At 43.1% G+C, this 20,986-nt stretch overlaps 1 protein-coding gene across 4 annotated transcripts in view; it reads left to right on the top strand.

Annotated features, from left to right (window-relative positions):
* Positions 1 to 20,986, top strand: part of RGS20 (regulator of G protein signaling 20) — a 105,003-nt gene that overhangs the window by 33,013 nt on the left and 51,004 nt on the right. The window contains exon 1 of one of the 4 annotated variants that reach the window (XM_087420563.1): positions 519 to 646. The exons of the other annotated variants lie outside the window; for them this stretch is intronic. Coding sequence (XP_087276689.1) covers positions 578 to 646 — 69 coding nt within the window. The 5' untranslated portion in view covers positions 519 to 577. Of the gene's footprint in view, positions 1 to 518; positions 647 to 20,986 lie in introns of those variants that run through there. 4 annotated transcript variants of the gene reach the window in all.

The following is a 20,986-nucleotide window of genomic DNA, read 5'->3' as shown; positions in this document are numbered from 1 at the left end:
GGGCGGCCCTGCAGAGGCGGGGCAGTCCACGGCGTGGCTCTCCAGGGACCAAGCACCCCCCCTGCGCTCGGCGCACCCCCTTGCGCGCACACACACACACACTCGCACCTCCCTTCGCCCCCTTTCATTCACAAGGTCGGAGCACGCATTCCCGCACAGAGGAGTCTCGCTTGGCTCCCGCGCGCCGGAGCAAAAGGAGAGCAGATAGGGGTTTGCAGATGCCCTCAGCGCTCTCCTGGCCTTGCCCTCACACTCTCGGTACTTCCTAATCCCGGGGTGGAGAAGGGGGCTACGGTCCCAGCGCGGATTTGGTCCTGCGTGGGGCCTCGGGCGACCCCCCCAGCCCCCGCCGCAGTGGAGCGCGCCGCCGCCAGAGGGGGCGAGACCTGGGATTGCCCGGCGGGCGAGGAGGGTGAGGGGGCGGGGAGGAGGCAGAGCAGAGCGAGAGAGGGGGAGGGAGAAGGCGGCGAGGGAAAAGACCGAGAGCCAGAAGGAGAGGAAAGCTGCAGAGAGCAATCGCGGTCGTAGTAAGGACTTCACTTGGGATTATAATAAAGATAAGGCACACGCGGGACGCATGCGCACGGCCGACGGAGACGAGCTGGCTGGAGCTTCCCCTCTCGCTCGCCCTGTGGACGGTGGAATCGTGAGTACCCCGCTTCCTCAACGCCCCCTTCTCCTTCTCGGACTCGCCCCGAGGCCTCGGGCCGGGAAGTGGCCGGGACCGAGCAGGGAGCGCACGCTGGGCAGTACCTGGCACTCTCTTCGTCGCCACGGTGGCGGGAGCGGGTGCGAGTCGGTCGCCTCCTCTGCCAGTCCAGCCCAGTCGGTGAGTCAGTGCATATTTTGGGGGTGTGTGGGCTTCGGGTGTGTCCGTGTCTGAAAGGGGGCTTTGAGCCACCAGGATCAATTTCTACCGGGTCCGCCAGGGTGTCCGCACGATTCAACCTTCGTGGCCTGGGGTCAGTGAGTGGGTGGGAGACGCAGGAGCCTAGCCCTTAAACCCTAAAATGTATGTTGACACCCCAAGTATATTTGGGAAACTCCAGGCGGGTTTCCCCTGGTTTGGGAGAAGGACGAGGAAGGGGCCGGGCGCCGGAGGCGGACAGCTTGAGCGCAGGTGGGAAGGAAGAGGAGACACTCCCTGAATCGCAGAACCTCCCTTTAGGAGAAGCCCAGTTCAGGCGGGGGACCGGAGGAGCGGGGCTGGGAAGTGGATACCCGCACGTGGACCCTAGAGGGGCTGACTCAGTGTCGACATTTACGCTCTTGAAAACCGAATGGTGGGCACTGTCCCCCACCGTTTGCCAGCGTCAAGGCGATTAAGGTGCGGGCGCCGTGGAGATTTTTCTTGGACAAACCCGAGCGATTGACTCTTCCGCACTCTTGGAGCCGCTTCGGGAAGTTGGAACGCGCCTGGGCACCCGGGCTGCGGAGACTGGAGAGAGGAGTGGGTGGGCGCGGGATCTAAGGAGAGGCGGCGCGCTGGGAGGGGGGTGGGCTTTTAGGGGTCGGTGTGCTCGGCGACTCTCCTCCCTGCAAACGTGGGTGAATGAGCGGGGGAGGCGCCTTGGACCAGCCGGCGCGCGGAGGAGTGGGCGTTTTCGGGCTGTTCAGTGTGCGGGGCGGCCCTCCTGCGTCTGGGCGGAGTGGGCGGGAGGGGGTGGGTATTGGGGAGTCTTTGTGCTCTGTGACCTGCCCACCCCGCCTGTGGGGGCGTGGGCGGGGAAAGGGCCTTGGCAGAGGCGGAGCCCCCTGACAGGAGAGGGTCGCGAGCCTCCAGGACTCGCAGATGTCCGAGGAAAACCCAGGCGAGCGACCCCAGCGGCGGTAACGAGTGATCGCAGCCGGGCGAGGGGGCGCGGGCTGGGCGCCCGGGGGAGCCCCGCGGCGGAGGCGCAGAGGAGTGAACGTGGATGCGGAGTTTCTGTCCGGGAGGAGGAGAGCGCTAGAGAGGAAGTCTCTCCTCCCTTCGCTCCTTTCTCAGAATCCGGCAGAGGCCGATCGGTCTTTGTGGAGCCCCGGCTCCCGCCAGGCCGTCTGGCTGGAGTTCGCTGGTTGTCCCAACCGCAGCCGGTGCCTTCGGTGCGGGCGGGATTCCTCTCGCCCACCGGCGAGCAGAAGCAGTCACCTGCCCACCAGGGCTCCGCGTGGCCCCCGGAGTGTGGGGAGCAGGGGGCTCCTTGCATCAATCTCCAGTCATCCTCCTTGAGTCAGTCCCCTTCTTCCGGGGCACAGGTCGCAGGATCCCTTGGCTTCTTTTCACTTCTAATGGTTCCAGATTGTGAAATTGACTAAACAAGGGTCCGAGTTGACGAAAGGGTCTGACTTCCTCCGCAAACTTGGCAAGGACATTTCTAATGAAATGACTCTATCTGTAAATTCTTATTTTTTGCTCATAACCTAATTTTCTACTGCGCTTCATCCTGTTTATCTTCTGTTCATTAAGTGGCATCTTTTGTATTACGTATTAGTAACGCATATGAGAGGCAGTATTGCCTAATGGGTAGGAGTCCTGGGCTCTGTAACTGTTTGTATTCAAATCCCAGCCTAGGTGTGTGACCTTAGGCAAGGTACATGACCTCTCGGTGCTTTAGTTTTATCATCTGTAAAATGGGATAATAAAAGTACCTGCCTGGTAGGGTAGCTGCCAGCATTCAGTTTAATACAGTAGAGCTCTGGCACATATGAAACAAAAGCTATTATTACTATTATTATTATATTGATGCCAAATGGGCTAAGTAGACTTCAAAATATAAACAGGTGAGGAACAAAATGCATATTTTTGTATGCTATAAAGAGTATACATAGTGAAATAGATGTCCATCATCAAAATTAGAAACAGTAAATGTTTTCTATGTCAATATTTAAATTTAAGTACAATGCGTTTCTTCATCATCTGGACTCCTTTTATTTCAAATAGTTATGAAATATTTACATACGAGCTTCAAACAGTATTAAGAAAATTATCTCTAAGCTTCAAAATATTTCGCTTTGTAAAACATATGCTTAAAAATACACATTAGGTCATGGTATATACGGAAAACCCATGTCTGCGTTAAAATATTGCGCTGTCATTTTTTTTTTTTAAAGAGAATCTGGAAACTTACCTTAGGAGCTAGAAATGCTAACTTCTCTAAGATCATTTTAGGCAAAATACCCTTGATATCAAGAATATAGAGCGATAAAAGTAAGATTACTTATGCCACCTCCTTCACTTTACAGATGAGGAAGCATTCAGAGAGCTTAAGAGTTGCCGCCAGAGATCTCTAGCTAATAGGGGCTGACATAGGATTAGAATTGGGTCTTCTGACTCACTCTCCAGGGCTCTTATACACCACACTGATGGTTTCCTATTTACTACAGATTTATGAACCTTTAACAAGTAGGAAACCAGAAGGTTTTACGTGAGGAAAAATATACACGCATGTGTTATCTCCAACATAAGAGAGACCAGGAGGTAATGTGGTGACTGTTGTCCCACGGCTTCATCAAGGTCCCTCACAGCAGAAGATATGACTGCATGACTTGCCTAAGATAAGGTAAGGTTACAGATGAAGCTAGAGGCAGAGCCCACATTAGAATTTAAGGTCCCACTGGTTTATACAATTAGTTGCATATTCTATTAATTCCTTGTAGCGGTTTTAAATTAGGAATCGTTTTGAGCTTTTCTTAAATTCTTAAAATCTCCTTCCTGCTGGCTTTGAAGGTCTTTCCAGTAAGATAGCTTTTTAGGAAAGGCCTTCAAAATTACACAGAAGGAGATTTTATTATTCCAACTTTGGGGGACAAGAAAGAGTGAAAGAGAAAAAAGTTCTCGTATTTTAATGCAATAGCCTGATTAGTGATTTCATTCCAGGCACTTGACTATCAATTTCTAAAATCCTACTGGTCTTGCATTTCTGCAAGTGGCAGGCTAATGACATTCACCTTCCACAGACAGATGCAGCTGGTGGCTTAAAGGTCCAGCCCTCACATGAGTGGTTTATGAATTACATGTTAGAGCCTTTCAAGTGAGCATCTGGTCTTGCAAAGTTATTTATAGAATGGTGTGTCTTCCAGGGAAGACACTTCTAGGAACTATGCCTGCATCCTTGAGAAAGGAAACCATGGTTCTTCTCTCCGGTGCGTGAACTGGATTTCCTACCCTTGACGTTGCATCTCTGTATATACCCACCACGTGTTCTTAGATAGAAATACAGGGTAGTAAGCAGGGAGTGACTTCTAGCATGCTCCCAAGCAGAACTGAGTTGTGAAATCACTTGTGTTAAGTCAGGTCCCCATATGATTATAATGTGAATCACTGTCCAGTTGAGAATATCGTGGATTGGTTTTCACTGCACCACCAGATGACTCACAGTGTGAGCTTCAATTCAAATACACATAGTGTCAGTCAGGAGCTAACAGGTTCACTCTGAGTCAGAGCTTAGCATTTAGTACAATAAGTGTGAGTCACTGACTACCCGGCACTGTCTTAGATGGTCCCTGAATGTTACCTTGAGCAGCTCAAGAGTTTAGACAAGGCTGCATGGGGTGAGTCAGTTCATAGCACAGTTGAATGGGCTTTTGTAGCAGCCATTCACAATAAAGTTTGATGCCACTGTGTGCTCAAGGTAATATTACATGATTAAGAATTCATCGAATAAGTTACCTTGATTCTAAGCCAGCTGATTAGAATCCAGCTATTTGCATGGTGAATCATTTACGAAATATGAGTAATGAATGCCCTGTTGCCCAGCAGTGATATTTTACTTGAGTTATTTCAATGATTATTGAATCATTTTGGGAGTGCTTGATTTCTAGTTATTGTTTAATTTTACTCCAAATTGTAAAATTCTTTTGAAGAATGTATTAGCATTTGGATTTTAGATGACAACATCTTGTGCAGAGTTACCCAGGAGTTTGACTTCCTCAGGTCCTGGTTTGTGCAGTGTGTACCTCAGCCCAGCAGTGAAATGGAGGAGAACACTTTGTTCTTGGGTTTCTCTCCTTTTGTGCTCCTGTCACCTCTGATGCGAATTGAACAGTGTTTGCTCAAGGCTAGAACACTTTGTGGTGCTGTTCTAAGGTTTGCAACCTCCAGCGCTACTAATCCTTCTGGGGCTGCATCGCTCAATCAACACATGCTTGCATAGCTCTTTGGTTGCGCAAGATGGTGGAAAGAAGATGCAGCCTATGCCTTACCCCACCCTTGTAAATTACTTTTGTGTTTCAGGGTGGGGTGATAAGAAGATTTAAGGGACTAGTAGATTTCTTGTTGGTAATTAGTGTCAAGAAGTTATTATCCTTGGAACCTATATAGAAAGATATAGATACTTCTTTGCATTTTATGGGGACTGTACATAAAGAGTTCCATTCTTTCTGACTTAATGAAATTCCTGGCAAATTCAGGTCGTTAGGACTCTTTAATAAATTAGACTATAAAACTGAAACAAAGTTTCTACATAAGTGTTGCTAAATTTCAGCGAGGAGCTGTAGGTATTTTTGTGACATTTGTGATTGCTTTTAACTTTGTTTGAGTTAAAACTTATGGTAAAGTATACACATCTTAAGTGTGCAGCTTAATAAACTTTTCATAAGTGAACCCCCATGTAACCATCTTCTGGATCAAGACTTCTCAACCTCAGCACTCTTGACATTGGGATTGAACACCTCCTGTCGTGGGGACTGCCCTTTGCATTGCAGGATGTTAGCAGCATCCCTGTCCTCTGCCCATGAGATGTGCCTAGATGTGACAACCAAAAATGTCTCCAGACTTTACCAAATGTTTTGGGGGGGGCAAGATCACTCACCGTTGCTCTAGATCAAGATATAGGATATTTTCAGCCCAGATCCATAAGACCCCCCTCTTGCTTCCTTCCAGTCAGTACTCTCACTTGTATGTTCTCAAACCACGTATTAGTTGGGCCTGTTTGAACCTGGTATGGAATTATACAGGACGTATTCTTTGCATCTGGTTCTTTAGCTCAGCATTGTGTTTTTGAGATTCACCCGTTGTTGTCGCCTGTGTTGTGCCCTGTCAGTGCTGTGCAGTGTTCCTTTGTGTGACTACGTCGCAGTTCATTTGTCCATTCCGCTATTGAAGGACACTTGAGTTGTTTCGGGTGTAAGGCTATTATAAATAATGCTAATATGAACATTCTTATTCATGTCTTTTGATAAATATAAGCCCTTATTTCCATTGGATCCCCAGGAGTGAAATTGCTGGCTAATAGATCCAGTGTATGTTTAGCTTTATTAGATACTGTCAGTTTTTCAAGCACTCCAAATCAGTTTACACCTCTACCAGCAATATATATACAGCTTCACATCCTCACTAGCACTCGGTATTGTCCACTCATTTAATTTTAGGCCTTCTGGTGGCTCTGTAGTGGTGTGTGGTTGTGGTTTTAATCTGTGTTTCCTTGATTACTGATGATGTTGAGCACCCTTTTTTGTCCATTTGTATATCTTCTATTGTAAATTGCCTCGTAGGTCTTTGGCCCATTTTTCCATTGTGTTGTGTGTCTTCTTCTTATTGATTTGTAAGAGTTCTTTATATATTCTGGATATAAGCTACTGTTAAAAATGTGTGTGTGTCTGTGTGTCTCGTAAATCCCAATCTATGCTTCCCTTTGCACTCTCCTTCCATTATCTTTTGACTTCTGTAGTTTCTGTTGAAAAGTCATGCTTCTCTGAAAGTAACATGTCTTTTTCCTCTGGCTGATTTAAAATTTTTCTCTTTGTTTTTGGCTTACTACAGTTTGAATATAATGTGCCTAGAGGTGGTTTTATATTTGTCCTGCTTTCAATTCACTGAGCTTCTTATATCTGTGGATTGATATCTTTCATCAGCCTCAAAATTTTCGCTCAGTATCTCTTCAGATATTTACCTGTTTTCCCTCTTTCTATCCTGCTTCTAGGACTCAAATCTAACATATGTTAGAATTTTTCCTTTTATCTCCTCATGTCTTTTATTCTGTGCTCTGTTTTGTCCATTTTTTTTTTTGTTTCTCTCTTCTTCAATTTGAATATTTTCTTTTGACCTGTGTTTTAGGTTACTTAACCTGTCTTCTGCTGTGCCCAGTCTTCTGTCAAACCATCTAGTGAGTTTTTAATTTCAGAAATTGTTTTTTTCTAAATGTAGTATGTCCATTTGATTCTTTTTAATACATTTAAATTCTCTGATGAAATTTCCCATCTTTTCATCAATTTTGTCCATCTAATTCACGTCTACTAAATCCAATATTGAGATTGTTTGTGAGCCTGTATCTATTGTTTGTTTTTTCTACCACATTTTTCTATCTCTTCTCATATCTAGTAATTTTTATTATATGTAGACATTGTGTATAAAGAGACTGTGTAGGTTCAGATAGTACCTTCCACCTGCAAGCACTCTCCCTGGAGGGATTTTCTCTGTGAGGATGAGGGGCTGATGCCTTTAGTCCTGACAGGTATTGAAGTGGGTTGGGGCCGGTTGCAATTTTAATAAGACTTAGATAACCTCTGGTTATATCCCATTCCTCAAATATTTTCTCCTGGGCTTTGGATTTAGAACCTAGTGGATTTCTATCTCCTCAGTTTTGAAAGATGAGAGACTCGGTCTCACCTTCACAGGTTGTGAGCTTTGCTTTCTGCCTCCGCCCTCCCCAGATGGCTTCCACATCTGGTAAATGTCTTGAGGAGGCCAGCCATGTGTTTGAGGAAGGCCTTATTACTGAAGGGGGACTTGTTCTCCCACTTGAGACTATAGAGTCCCTTTGTATCCTCAGCCCATGCCCAGAGTCAGCAAATGCCCTCAGGGAAACAAACACCAGGTAACAGATTGCTCACTTTTGAAGAGCTCTCCCTCTGATAAATTTTAGTTAACTTAATCTTTTTACTTCCACAGCTCTCTGATGTCTTTAGAAATGTGATTTTAGTTATCCAACTTTTTAGTTGTTGCATGAGAACAGTGGTCTGCTCTGACCTATTATCATTTTTCTTGAAGTAAGTTTCTTTTTCTTCTATCTTTGGATCACATTTTTATCTTTCTATTAGATCATTTGTTTCCAATGAAGCTCAGAAACTGAACGTTAAAAATTTTGCTGTTTACAAGTATAAAATGTAATATGGGTTTTGTGAGGTTAAAAACATTAGAAGGAAAAGAAGCTTGTTATAATCCCTGCAACTCTTTATGCTTCAAATTAAAGTTGTGTGATGTAAAATGCATGAGCATTGAAAGGAAAGAGAACTGGGTTTGAATTTTGACTTTGCTTGCTAGTTTTGTGAGCCTCTAATACTGATATGTGTAACAGGGATAATTACACTTACTTTACAGTAAGAAATGTATAGCAGAGGGTTCAAGAGAGTATTCAGTAAGTGGTCCCTGTTATCGTTATTCCTCTAATATTTATTCATCGTTATTTTAGGCCCCTGAACATGGTTCTGAAAAAAGCTTTTTAATATAAAAGGCCTATACCTATAACTTAATATCCATGAAAATATTACCAAATAAGTTTATGAATTCATATTTTGCCAAAATGTTTGTCTTTTATAGACCTAAAAATAAATAAGTAAAATTTAGTGGCAGAAAGAGTTACACCCAAAGTAGCCTGCTCTCAGTAAAATCCATATCTGACTGCTTGGTGTCATATCCAGTAGGGTTTATTACAAGATGTTGGCAACAAGAAAACAATATTAAGAAAAGGCTAACAGCATTTTCTGGAAAAGACAGCTGGTTGACCTTTGCAGAGGAGAGTCTGTGTGAGGGCTGTGAGTAATTTTGACATTATCTCCATGAATGATTTCAATGTAATTAATTTTCATATTAAATTTCCTGTTACCAAGCTGCTCTTTTGACTTCTGCATTTGTTTCTTTAAAAAAAGACCACACTAATATACGGAAACAATTAGCTTCTACTCCAAATGTAAGATGAAAATAGGAGTCTTGGAGGCAGTTTGGTGCTTCTGAAATACGCAGGCCTCTCCTGACTTCGGCCGGAAGGACGGCGCTTCAGCCGGTGTCCTTGAGTGTCTCCATCGTCAGCTCCTTAGCTCCGCTGGTCGAATCTCCATATTCCGAGACGGCACTCCTTACGATTTGTGGGCAGATTCAAATTAAGGCACAAGGATTATGGGATCTAGTTCTGTGAAAACCTGGAATTTATCAAATTCTCACTAAATTGAAGTTTTTCCTAAAGGAAATAAGTCACTTCTGGCCCTTTAAATGACTTGTAGACTGGGCTGTTCTTTTGGCAAAATGAAGTACTTATTAATAAAAACACAGAACATCAGGAGCTGGCCTGGTGACGTAGTGGTTAGTTTCACATGCTCCACTTCAGTGGCCCAGGGTTCACAGGTTCAGATCCTGGGTGGGGACCTATGCACCACTTATCAAGCCATGCTGTGGCAGGCGTCCCACATACAAAGTAGAGGAAGATGGGCACGGATGTTAGCCTAGGGCCAATCTTCCTCAGCAGAAAGAGGAGGAATGGCAACAGATGTTAGCTCAGGGATAATCTTCCTCACAAAAAAAATAATAAAAAAATCAATAAAAATACTTAAAAACCACAGAACATCATAAGCAGACCATGTCAAATAAATTTTGGTTAAAAGCGGGTTAATGAAAGAGTACAAAGAGGTATGAAAACAGTAAAATTATGCAGAATCTAATAGAGTAAAAAACTCACCTTAGACATGTTAAACAAATGACAAACTAAACAAAAGGCTTTATTTCTTATCCTTATCTTCTAATGATGTTTTCAAAATCATGAAGGTATTAAACTATAAATACTAATTTAGGTAGAGCATATGTTTGTTAAAATATGTCAAATGTAGTCTGAGAATCATGAGACTACATATAAATTATGTTAATTGAAACTGGTCCTCTGTGAGCCTTTTTACCTATTCCTTAGGGTGGGCGTCTTATTCCTGGATCTCTATATCTAACTGCCTTATGTTGTCTCAGAAAAAGATTATCAAATAGTTACAGTTCCCTGCAGATAGTCTAAAATGCATAACCAATGAACATTTAAATTCTTTGAAAGTTCCTCAATTTTAGATCTGTTTGTTCAACATATCTAGCTATTTAACATTTCATGACAAGGGGGGATGGGAACCCAAAATTCAGTAGATATTTTGGCACAAATTGTGGAAAACCAAAACCGTGAGGAACAGAGATCCTCTCTATATGAGAGAAACAGCACCCCAGAAACAGCAGACAAAACATTCTGTCAGCTCAGCCCCCAGAGAGCTGTCTTGGAACACTAAGTCTGTGTGGAGCCAAGAGAATGCGCTGGAGTTTCTATTAGCACATTCTAGTCAGCAGCAGACCTGCTGGAGAAAGGACTCCAGAGGCATTCGCTGATGGGTGTCCAAAAATAGCCCAAATCTATCTAATTGTGGTCCGTGCACAGCTGTGGTGTGGAGAGCAGGGCACCGTGGGGTGGTGGGATGGCCCCAGCCTGGAGCCGAATGATCTAGATTCATGTCAGTTTGGGGGCTGACTTCAAGATGCTGGGACATCACACAACCTCTCTGAGGCTGAGTTTCCCTGCTGATAAAATGGGATCTTGAAATCTGCTCCACAGAATCGTTTCACAAATTAAATGTAAGGTTTGATTACTACTACATTTGTTCATGTAGACAAAGGGGGAAATTGTGCATTAGTTGGAAACTGTTTGTGGAGAAAGCAGGCTCTGATAAAGAGTTTAGATGTTATTCTAGTGTCGTGGACTGCCATTGAAGGCCACAGGAGGGACAAACAAAATCTGGATTCTGTTTTAAAACAGTAAATATTTTAGGCTTTGTGAGCCATATGGTCCCTATTGCAACTACTCAACTCTGTGTCTGTAGTGGAAAATCTGTAGGGGATAGTGGAGAAGGGGCAGGTTAGGGGGCTATTGTAGCAGCCCAGGCAAGAGATGGTGCCAACCTGAGGAGGGGGCCAGTGGAGCTGGAGAGAAGTGAGCAGACCTGACGTCCATGCTGGAGATGGGCAAGGTTGCTAAAGAGTGAGATGCAGAGAGGGGAATCGAGGTGACTCCTAGGATGTGGATGGATGGGGACACCATGTATGGACTTGGAGGAGAAATAGAAGGGGCAGGAGAGGAGACTCAAGAGTCCATTTTAGATCCTAAATTCTGAGATGTCCGTGAGAGCTCCACTTGTGGTGGAGAGTAGGCAGTTAGACTGATGTGTTTTGAAATGAAGGGATTGGCCTGGGCTAGAGGCAGAGTGTGAATTTGTTAGACTCTCTATGACATGCAGCTTGCTGTGCTGTGGTATGCTGAATTTTCATGAGGTTATGATGGGAAGTTCTTTAGCAAAATCAATGGAATATTATGTTACTACTCTAGAATCTGCACTTCCTTTTCTCAAACTGTAAACAATCTACTGAGAGTTTTTATATATTTATTACAGAAGTCAGCAAAGTAAGGCACATGGGCAAATCCAGACCATTGCCTGTTTTTGTATGGCCTGTGCACTAAGAATGGTTTTTACATTTTCAAAATTTTATTTATTTATTTTTTATTATTATTATTTTGGTGAGGAAGATTGGCCCTGAGCTAACATCTGTTGCCAAGCCTCCTCTTTTTGCTTGAGGAAGATTGTTGCTGAGCTAACATCTCTGCCAATCTTTCTCTATTTTGTATGTGGGACACCGCCATGGCATGGCTTGATGAGCAGTGTGCAGGTCCACACCTGGGATCCAAACCCAGGAACCCTGGGCCACCGAAGCGGAGCGTGCGAACTTAACCACCATGCCATCAGGCTGGCCCCCCAAATTTTATTTATTTATTTTATATGTAGAGACATTTATTTTGAGGAATTGGCGCACAAAATTGTGGAAACTTGGCAAGGCCAAAATCTTGATGGGGTAGGTCAGCAGGGGGGGACCCAGGGAAGAGTTGCACTTTGAATCCAAAGGCACACTGCTGGCAGGATTCCTTCTTGCCCCAGGGAGGTCAGTAACTCAAGAACAGCCAAATGGAAGAGATGCATAGGGCCAGAGATGGGGGGAGGGCCATGGAGCTTCTGTGCCCTCTCTCCCAGTACCTTGATGTGTTCACCAACATGGAAGCTCAATTTTTACACTTTTAAATTGTTGGGGGAGAAAATAAAAAGAAGAAGAATATTTTGTGACACATGAAAATTTTACAAAATTTGAATTTCAGTGTCCATACAGTTTTATTGGAACACAGCCACAGTCATTTGTTTACACGATGGCTGCGACCGCTTTTGCGCTAATAGAGGCAGAGTTGAGCAGTTACAGTAGAGACCATGTGGCCCACAAAGGCTACAATATTCACTCTGGTCTTTTACAGAAAAGTTTTGCCTACCTCTCATCTATAACCTAAATGTAAGTGTGGAGTATTGCTAGGTTCTTGTAGGAAACAATCTATATGAAAGTAAATATGAAGTTCAACCAATAACAATGTTATCTCTTAGCGAAATCGTGCACTCTTAAGAAAAAAAATTCAGATAGACCAAAAATTCAATTAAAGACAATCTCCTATAAGGAATAAAGTCAAAGAATCCAACTTAAGGTTCGTTTTGGTATCCACCATTTCAACATTCAGCATTTTCATATTAAAAGGAAAACTTAATGACAATTAACAAGCCCCAGAAGTGCTAATGAAGAAGCTCTGAAGGGAAATAATATGCACAAAGGTTCTGTGTGTAAGAGAGCTCAGACGCTAGCGGCTTTCAGGGATCAAGTTAGTTATAGCCTAAAAGCTGTAAATAGGATGGGAGCCTGCCATTCCACATCATTTACAATAGGATCATCATCACAGGATGAAAAATGCTAACTAATAATGGACGTAAGGCAAAGTTTGAGGAGCCAATGCTACTGTTCACTAAGGGATCATGAGGAATTTTCTATACGGAAAAGTAGAATTTGTGGAAAAAGAGACATGGCAGGAAAATTTGCCCAGACAGACCAATAAGGAGTAGAGAAGGCTAGTTAGTTACTTATGAACACACCTTTTTGTGCATTTTTATTATCCTTAATTTGCATGTATGTTAACACATTTCATAATCCATCTGCTGTAATTGGTGGAAAAGAAGTTCTTCAACCACCAAATATTCATCCAGACCTGATGTCTGTAAGATTTATGCCCAGCATAAACAGAATGGGCTAGGAGAGCCCCAGCAGGCCGGACCAGAGGGAAGGGGGCTTCTTTAGCACTGGGTGATTTCCTACTCTCACTTGTGATCAAACAAAGATGCCCTGTCCATAAGAGTTTCCGCAGTTCCATCCAATAATAGGGGCAGGGATAGGAAGCTTCATTACAAACGTGATTCATTAAAGACAGTTAAAATAAAAATGTATGTTACTTTTAAGAAACATAATAACCGTATAACAAACACACTTAAAAATATAATATCCATATAATAACAGCAATGTGTTTGTCATACCCAACAAAATTGACACTATTTTAGCATCATTTAATACCAGCTATGTTAGTTTCCTACGGCTACTATAACAAAGTACCACAGACTGGGTGGCTTAAACAACAGACATTTATTTTCTCACAGTCTGGAGGCCAGTTCAAGATCAAGGTGTCAGCAGGTTTGGTTTCTCCTGAGGCCTCTCTCCTTGGCTTGCAGATGCCATCTTCTCACTGTGTCCTCACCTGGTCTTCCCTCTGTGTGTGCACATCCCTAGTGTCTCTCTGTGTCCTAATCTCCTCTTCTTATAAAGACACCAGTCAGATTAGATGACCTCGTTTAACTTGATCACATCTTAAAAGACCCTGTCTCCAAATACAGTCACATTCTGAAATATTGGGTGTTAGGACTTCAACATATGAATTCCTTTCATATTTAGTCCATGACACTAACCATATTGCCTTCTTTCTCCTCAGTCTCTTTACTCTGACTGCTTCCTCTACCCTCCACCTTCTTTTTCACACAGTAACTTGTGGAAGAAACTGGATCTGTTGCCCCGTGGATCGTCCCACATCCTGAATTTATTTGCTTCTTCTTCATGATGCTAACTTCTTCCTCTATTCCCTAAATTCCTGCAAACTAGATGTTAGACCCAAAGGCTCGAATGGAGCAGACAACCTCATGGATAGTGCTTGCATTTCCCGCTGCATCCCATAAGAGGGACACGGTGTCTGCATGGCTCGCCGTCCACTTTTAGTTGTGCTAAAGACATTATTTGATAAAAGTCCTTCTGAACACTTGGTAGGTCACTTCACCATTTACAGAGTGGCTGATAGGTGTGTCTGGGCACATGCTGCAAAGGTAACAGGTGCTACTCTTATTACAGGAGCCTTCTGCTTTCCGAAAGATGTTGACATTGTCCACTCCAGGCAGACTCTTTGAAGCCCTGTCCCTCGGCAGGACTGGAATGACTCTTTGATGCCTACGCAGTAGATCTCTCCTCCTCCCCTTGCACCACCAGGAGCTGCTAGTTCCTGGTGTTATAGCTAGATATAACTTCCCTGGCTGGACTAGGGAGCGATGATGATGATGATGGTGATGGTGATGATGATGATGATGATGATGATGATAATTGATGATAATGATGATGCCTTTCCCCTCTGCATGGTTAATTGGGAGAAGTGTTCTAGGTTGAGGAAACTGCATCACCTCCGGAAATGCATTTGAAGATATCAGATGTTCCCAGACCCTTGTCCTAATATTGAAGGGTATTTGGAGGATAATTAGAAATATGAGTGGCCATTAGAGGAACATGGAAAGGGCTGTACCCTTTTTTCCCTTGGGAGGATATATTCCTTGTGTCACTTTAAAGAAAAAAACTGGATTAATTCTTTTTATTATTATTATTGAATAAATTTGATGTGTAACATTGTGTAAGTTTAAGGTGTACAGCATGTTACTTTGATACATTTATATATTGTAATATGTTTATATATTGTAATATGAGTGCCGATGTAGCAGTGTTTATCACATTACATCATCATAATACAACATTATTGTCTATATTCTTTATACTGTGCATTAGATCTCTATGGCTTATTTACTAGTCTGTACCCTTAACACCATCTCTCTTATCCACTCCCCCCATCCCCTGGTAACCACCATTTTACTCTGTTTTTACAGGTTTAACTTTTTTAGATTCCACATATAAGTGATATCGTACAGTACTTGTCTTTCTCTGTATGACTTACCTTACTTAGCAAAATGTTCTCAAGGTGCGTCCATGTTGTCGCAAATGGGAGGATATCTTCCTTTCTCATGGCTGAATAATATTCCATTGTGTATATGTACCACATATGTTTTTATCCATTCATTCATTGATGGGCACTTACGTTGTTTTCATATCTTGGCTGTTGTGAACAATGCTGGAATAAACATAGGTGTGCATATATCTTGTTGAAATCCTGTTTTCATTTCCTTTGGACATATACCCAGAAGTGGGATTTCTGGATCATATAATAGATCTATTTTTAAGGAACCTCCATCTTGTTTTACGTAGTAGTTGGACCAATTTACATTCCCACCAACAATGTATAAGGGTTCCCTTTTCACCACATCCTCACCAACTTGTCATTTGTCTTCTTGTTGATCCTGACTTATTCTTAATGCTCTATTGCTTTCATCATTACTTCAGGCACTTTCATAGAAGTGTGCATATTAAATTCACATCAAATTTCAGTTCACATTCTTAGGGTTATATTGAAGCATGCATAATACACGATACCCTCTGGGCTCTGGATTTATTTAGATTTCAAAACCAGAGATAGATATGAAATACATATGATATTGAACACAGTAAGGGCTTATGTGGCATTAATGCACTCATTCATTGTCTTCTTTATTAAGTAAAACCTGAAATGTAATTAGTTAAGCTTTATGCTTCTCTGGATGCACTTTGGGAACCCACTTCTCCACTGTTCAATGTAGGAAAGACTCTAAATGGAATAATTGTCTGGGCCAAAGAGCACTTCAGGTGCTTTTAACAAAGTAAAGAGCTTGCATTCCTAATCTTTGTGCCAACCTATGTCTATAAAGGAAATCATGGAAATGCCACATAATGTGACTGCATATTCCTCTGAATTTCCCCCTGTAACATGATGTTCAGGGAAAGTATGTTCATGGTGTATTTTTTTTTCAAATACACTCTTTGAAATTTCTGCTGAATACTAGGAATGATACATAGTTCCGGGCTTTGATGTGACATTTCCCTCAGGAGCCAGGCTGCTCATCTCCCTGCTGACTACACCCAGTGCTGGGTGATGCTCTTGTTCTCTCCTCCTCGTCACCACAGTGCCTGTGGCTCTCACATCTGTTACTGCTCCCACTGCACCAGCACCCATAGCTGCTGTTCCTGCTCTCTCTCTCTCTCTTTTGTTTTTTTTTTGTGATGAGGAAGGTTGGCTCTGAGCTAACATCTGTCCCCGTTTCCCTCCATTTTGTACGTGGGACACCATCACAGCGTGGCTTGATGAGTGGTGCATAGGTCCACGCCCAGGATCTGAACCCGTGAACCCTAGGCCACCAAAGCAGAGCACGCGAACTTAACGATGACACCACCAGGCCAGCCCTCCTGCCCTCTTTTATCTCTCTTTACTGTTCTTCCTTGGGTATTTTTTCTTTCATATTCTGATGTGTCTCAGCTTTAGGTCATGGAATACCTTTGTCATACCCAACAAAATTTACAATGCCCAATTAAAATTAACTTTATGAAACAGAAAGGGGGAATGACTTGGCCAGCCGAAGCCTGCTGCAGGCCAGTGACTTTGATAAGGTCACCAGTATGGGGACAGAACAGAATTGACATCTAGTGTTCCTGTTCTTCTGGCCCTTGTTCTAGTCCACCATGCTACCTATCTAGTGAATTAAAATAACAGCATTTTAAAACTGTTTTATTGAGATACAATTACATACCATACAATTCACCTATGTAAAGCATACAGTTCAATGGCTTTTGGTAATTGAGAGTAACTGTCACCATAAACCATCTTAGAACATTTTCATCCTCCCAAGAAGAAGCCCAACACCCCTTAGCTGTCACCCTCCAGGCCTCTTTCTCCTGCAGCCCCTAGCAACCACTCTCTGTTTCTACAGATTTGCCTGTTTTAGACATTTCATATAAATGGATTCATACAATTTGTGGCCTTTTATATCTGGCTTTTTCACTTAGCAATATTTGCATGGTTCACCCATGTAATAACGGCATCTTAGCTTAAGAAGAAAAGCTTAGTGATCATCTTGCTCCTGCAGTTTGCACATGAGAAAACCCAGGCCCAGGGAGGGGGTCCATTGCTCAGGCCACGAAGCCTGAGTGTGGAGAGTCAAGCTGGACCCAGCGCTCTGCCCGCTCAGACCACTGGGGGGTTTCCTCATTCTTCCTTAGAGAAAGTACACAAGTGTGCTTTTGCTCTGCTCGGCCAGCTAACAAGTTTACACCCTTCTCTCGTCTTGCCATTTTCAGCTTTCGCAGCTATTTTGTTACGACTCGCATGCACGCGGAGGCATGTTGGGTTCCTTCTACGTTTGTGAATGGTCGAGGTGCCAGATGTCTGAGTGGATAAGTGAGACCTGCCTACTTGACTATCTGTTAAATGTAGGCACAAGGTATAGGATCAATTTGTTTATGATCTTAAAACACAATTTAAGGACTTTCCATATTACTCATTCTATCTTTTACATTAAATATCACCAATAAGTACTAAGTTAAAATAATACTAATTATGGCATTGGAGTAGCACTTAATAGTTTTCAGAGACCTTTCATATACATTCCCTCATTTACTACTTTTAACAAATCTTGAGGTAGCTAATATTATACAAATGAGGAGGGGGAGGCTTAGAAAGGTGAAGTAATTTGGTCCAGGCCTCACAGGGGGCAGAGGTCAGAATGGAAGAGGACCTCAGACTTGAAACCCCATGCTCTCTTCCCTATATGGCACAGGCCGCTCCATGGACTTCTTGAAATTCTTGATCGATTGCTCATTATTTTTCAGTGACTCTTCTGTAAGTAGCAGCTGTGAGCTGGAAGGCCAGCCGAGACTTGCAGGACTCCTCCAGATAGACCTGATATTCCCACTCGGCCTCTGATCCTGGTCACCACAGGGATGCTCATCTCGTGATCTGGCTTCATTGGACGCCCCTCTTCCTCCCATCCATTGTGCTCTCTGGAACTCAGTCTGTCATTAGCAAAATGCCCTATTTCTTCACAGTTGCCTCTTAATGTCCCTTTCCCTTTCATCTCTCACTGAAATCTGGCTGCTCTTTGAGGACAGTGCTTCCCCCATGGCCCTGGTAATTGGAGACATTGTTCTGTTCAAATTCCACTACCTAATTCCATTGTTAGAAGTAAAGGCAGGTTTCTCTTTGCTTTCTGTTGCCACTTCCAAAACATGTCGTCCCTGTCTTCCCTCAAAAACCATACCTCTTAAGTTCTGACACAGGCTACAATGTGGTGAACCTTGAAGACATGATGCTAAGTGAAATAAGCCAGTCATAAAAGGACAAATATTATTTGAGGCACCTGGAAGAGTCAAATTCATAGAGCTAGAAAGTAGAATGGTCGGTGCCAGGGCCTGGAGGAACCGGGTGTTGGGGAGTTCATGTTTAATGGGTACAGAGTTTTGGTTTGGGAAGATGGAAAAAACAGATGGTGGTGATAGTTGCACCACAGTGTGAATGTACTTAATGCCAGTGAACTGTACACTTAAAAATGGTTAAAATGGTGAATTTTTTTTTATTGATGTTTTAATGGTTTCTAACATTGTGAAATTTTGGGTTGTACATTTTTGTTTGTCCATCACCATATATATGACTCCCTTCACCCCTTGTGCCCACCCCCCACCCCCACTGCCCCTGGTAACCACAGTCCAGTTTTCTCTGTCCATGTGTTGGTTTATATTCCACATATGAGTGAGATCATACAGTGTTTGTCTTTCTCTTTCTGGCTTATTTCACTTAACATAATACGCTCCGGGCCCATCCATGTTATTGCAAATGGGATGATTTTGTCTTTTTTCATGGCTGAGTAGTATTCCATTGTATACATGTACCACATTTTCTTAATCCAATCGTCAGTCGAGGGACACTTAGGTTGCTTCCACTTCTTGGCTATGGTGAGTAATGCTACAATGAACATAGGGGTGCATAAGCCTCTTTGGATTGTTGATTTCAGGTGAGTTGGATAGATTCCCAGTAGTGGGATGGCAGGATCATAGGGCATCTCTATTTTTAATTCTTTGAGGAATCTCCATACCGTTTTCCATAGAGGCTGCACCAATTTGCATTCCCACCAGCTGTGTATGAGGGTTCCTGTTTCTCCACATCCTCTCCAACATTTGTTGTTTTTTGTCTTGGTGATTATAGCCATTCTAACGGGTGTGAGGTGGTATCTTAGTGTTGTTTTGATTTGCATTTCCCTGATGATTAGTGATGTTGAGCATCTTTTCATGTGCCTATTGGCCATCTGTATATCTTCCTTGGAGAAGTGTCTCTTCATTTCCTCTGCCCATTTTTTGATCGGGTTGTTTGTTTTCTTGTTGTTCAGTTGTGTGAGTTCTTTATATATTATGGAGATCAACCCCTTGTCAGATGTATGCTTTGCAAATATTCTCTCCCAGCTGGTTGGTTGTCTGTTCATCTTGATTCTGGTTTCATTTGTCTTATAAAAAAATGGTGAATTTTATGTTATGTAAACTTATCATATATTTTTTTAAATACCTCTTTTGAACGCATGTCTTAGACTGACCCCCTGCTACTGCTCCTTTCAGCCTGCACGCCCTCTGGGCCCGGCCCGTCAAGTAGACTCTGGCGTGTCACCATTTCCTCTCCAGCATTGTTCCTGTCCTCATTCTTGATTTCTTCAACATCCTTGTAAACGACCTGTGCTACACTCTGGCCTCTCAGCTCCTTCATTTTTCGGCCCCAGAAATCTATTCCTCTACCACACCTCAGGCCTCGTTTACATGACCATCCCCTGGAATCGGTCATGACCAACTGCACCTCCTCAGAAATCTCATCCTCAAAACCCCACCTGTGACCTGCACCTCCCTTCCCTCCCAGTCGCTCATGCTGGTCCTTTCTCCACAAGTTCTCTGGTCTCTGAGGCCTCCAGCCCATTCTCATCCCCCTGACTCCCACACGTCCTCAGTCTTTTCCTTGTTCACTACACCTCCTGCATGTTCCAGGAACATGCCAATCTCATTGGTATTTGCAGTTCCTTCTCCTGAGAAGCCTCGTCCTCCACGTTTTTGTATGCCCACCTCCATATCCATGGTCTCAGCTCAGGTGTTCCCTCCTCAGAGACTTCTCTGGCGCCTAACTGTAACGGTGCCCTCCTCTCATCACGTTCTCATGTATCAACCATTTTACCATCTTTGTAGCACTTCTCAGACCTGACGTTCTCTGTTCTACTCATTTCTTGGTTTTTGTCTGTTCTCTCACTAGAACATAAACCCTTGGCAGAGACGGTCTAGCTCACCCCTATAGGCCCAGCGCCGGCAACACTGACTGCTATAGGAGGCGCTCAGTAAACATCTGTGACCAGTTTAACAGGAAAACCCTTTGAAAACAAACAAGAGTCATATTCTTAACCTTTTTACCCAGATTTATAATAGGGTCATTCTTTACCTCATCTTCCTGATAAATCATCAAACAAAGACCCAGCATATTTTCAACATTTGAGAAACTGTGAAACAAAGCAGCCAGGAAGGATGTTACGAACATATCCCCTCTACCATGTTGTACAATGTCTTGTTGACAATATCCCAGGATGCTGGAGAATATAAAAATCTTTAGCAAGGCTGTGATTGTGCTTATTAGACTCCAGATTTATGCAAAGAGCTTTGTAGAGCTTCTACATGAGACAGATGCCATCTCAATCACTATTATACTTTTTTAAAAAGTTCCTCCTCCATCATGCTTTCCATTTCTTGAACACAAGGGTCAAAAACATTGAAACGACAAAGAAAACAACTTGCAGTAAGAGTAAAATAATGAAGGAATATTTATTTATTGATTGATTTTGTTGAGGAAGTTTAGCCTTGAGCTAACATCTGTTGCCAATCTTCCTCTTTTTG

The sequence above is a fragment of the Ceratotherium simum genome, chromosome 31 (genome assembly GCF_057802395.1).
Source record: "Ceratotherium simum simum isolate JZ-2026a chromosome 31, ASM5780239v1, whole genome shotgun sequence".
Classification (NCBI taxonomy): domain Eukaryota; kingdom Metazoa; phylum Chordata; class Mammalia; order Perissodactyla; family Rhinocerotidae; genus Ceratotherium; species Ceratotherium simum.
The sequence above is the reverse complement of the archived record's forward strand: the minus strand, read 5'-3'. Positions and strand labels throughout refer to the sequence as shown.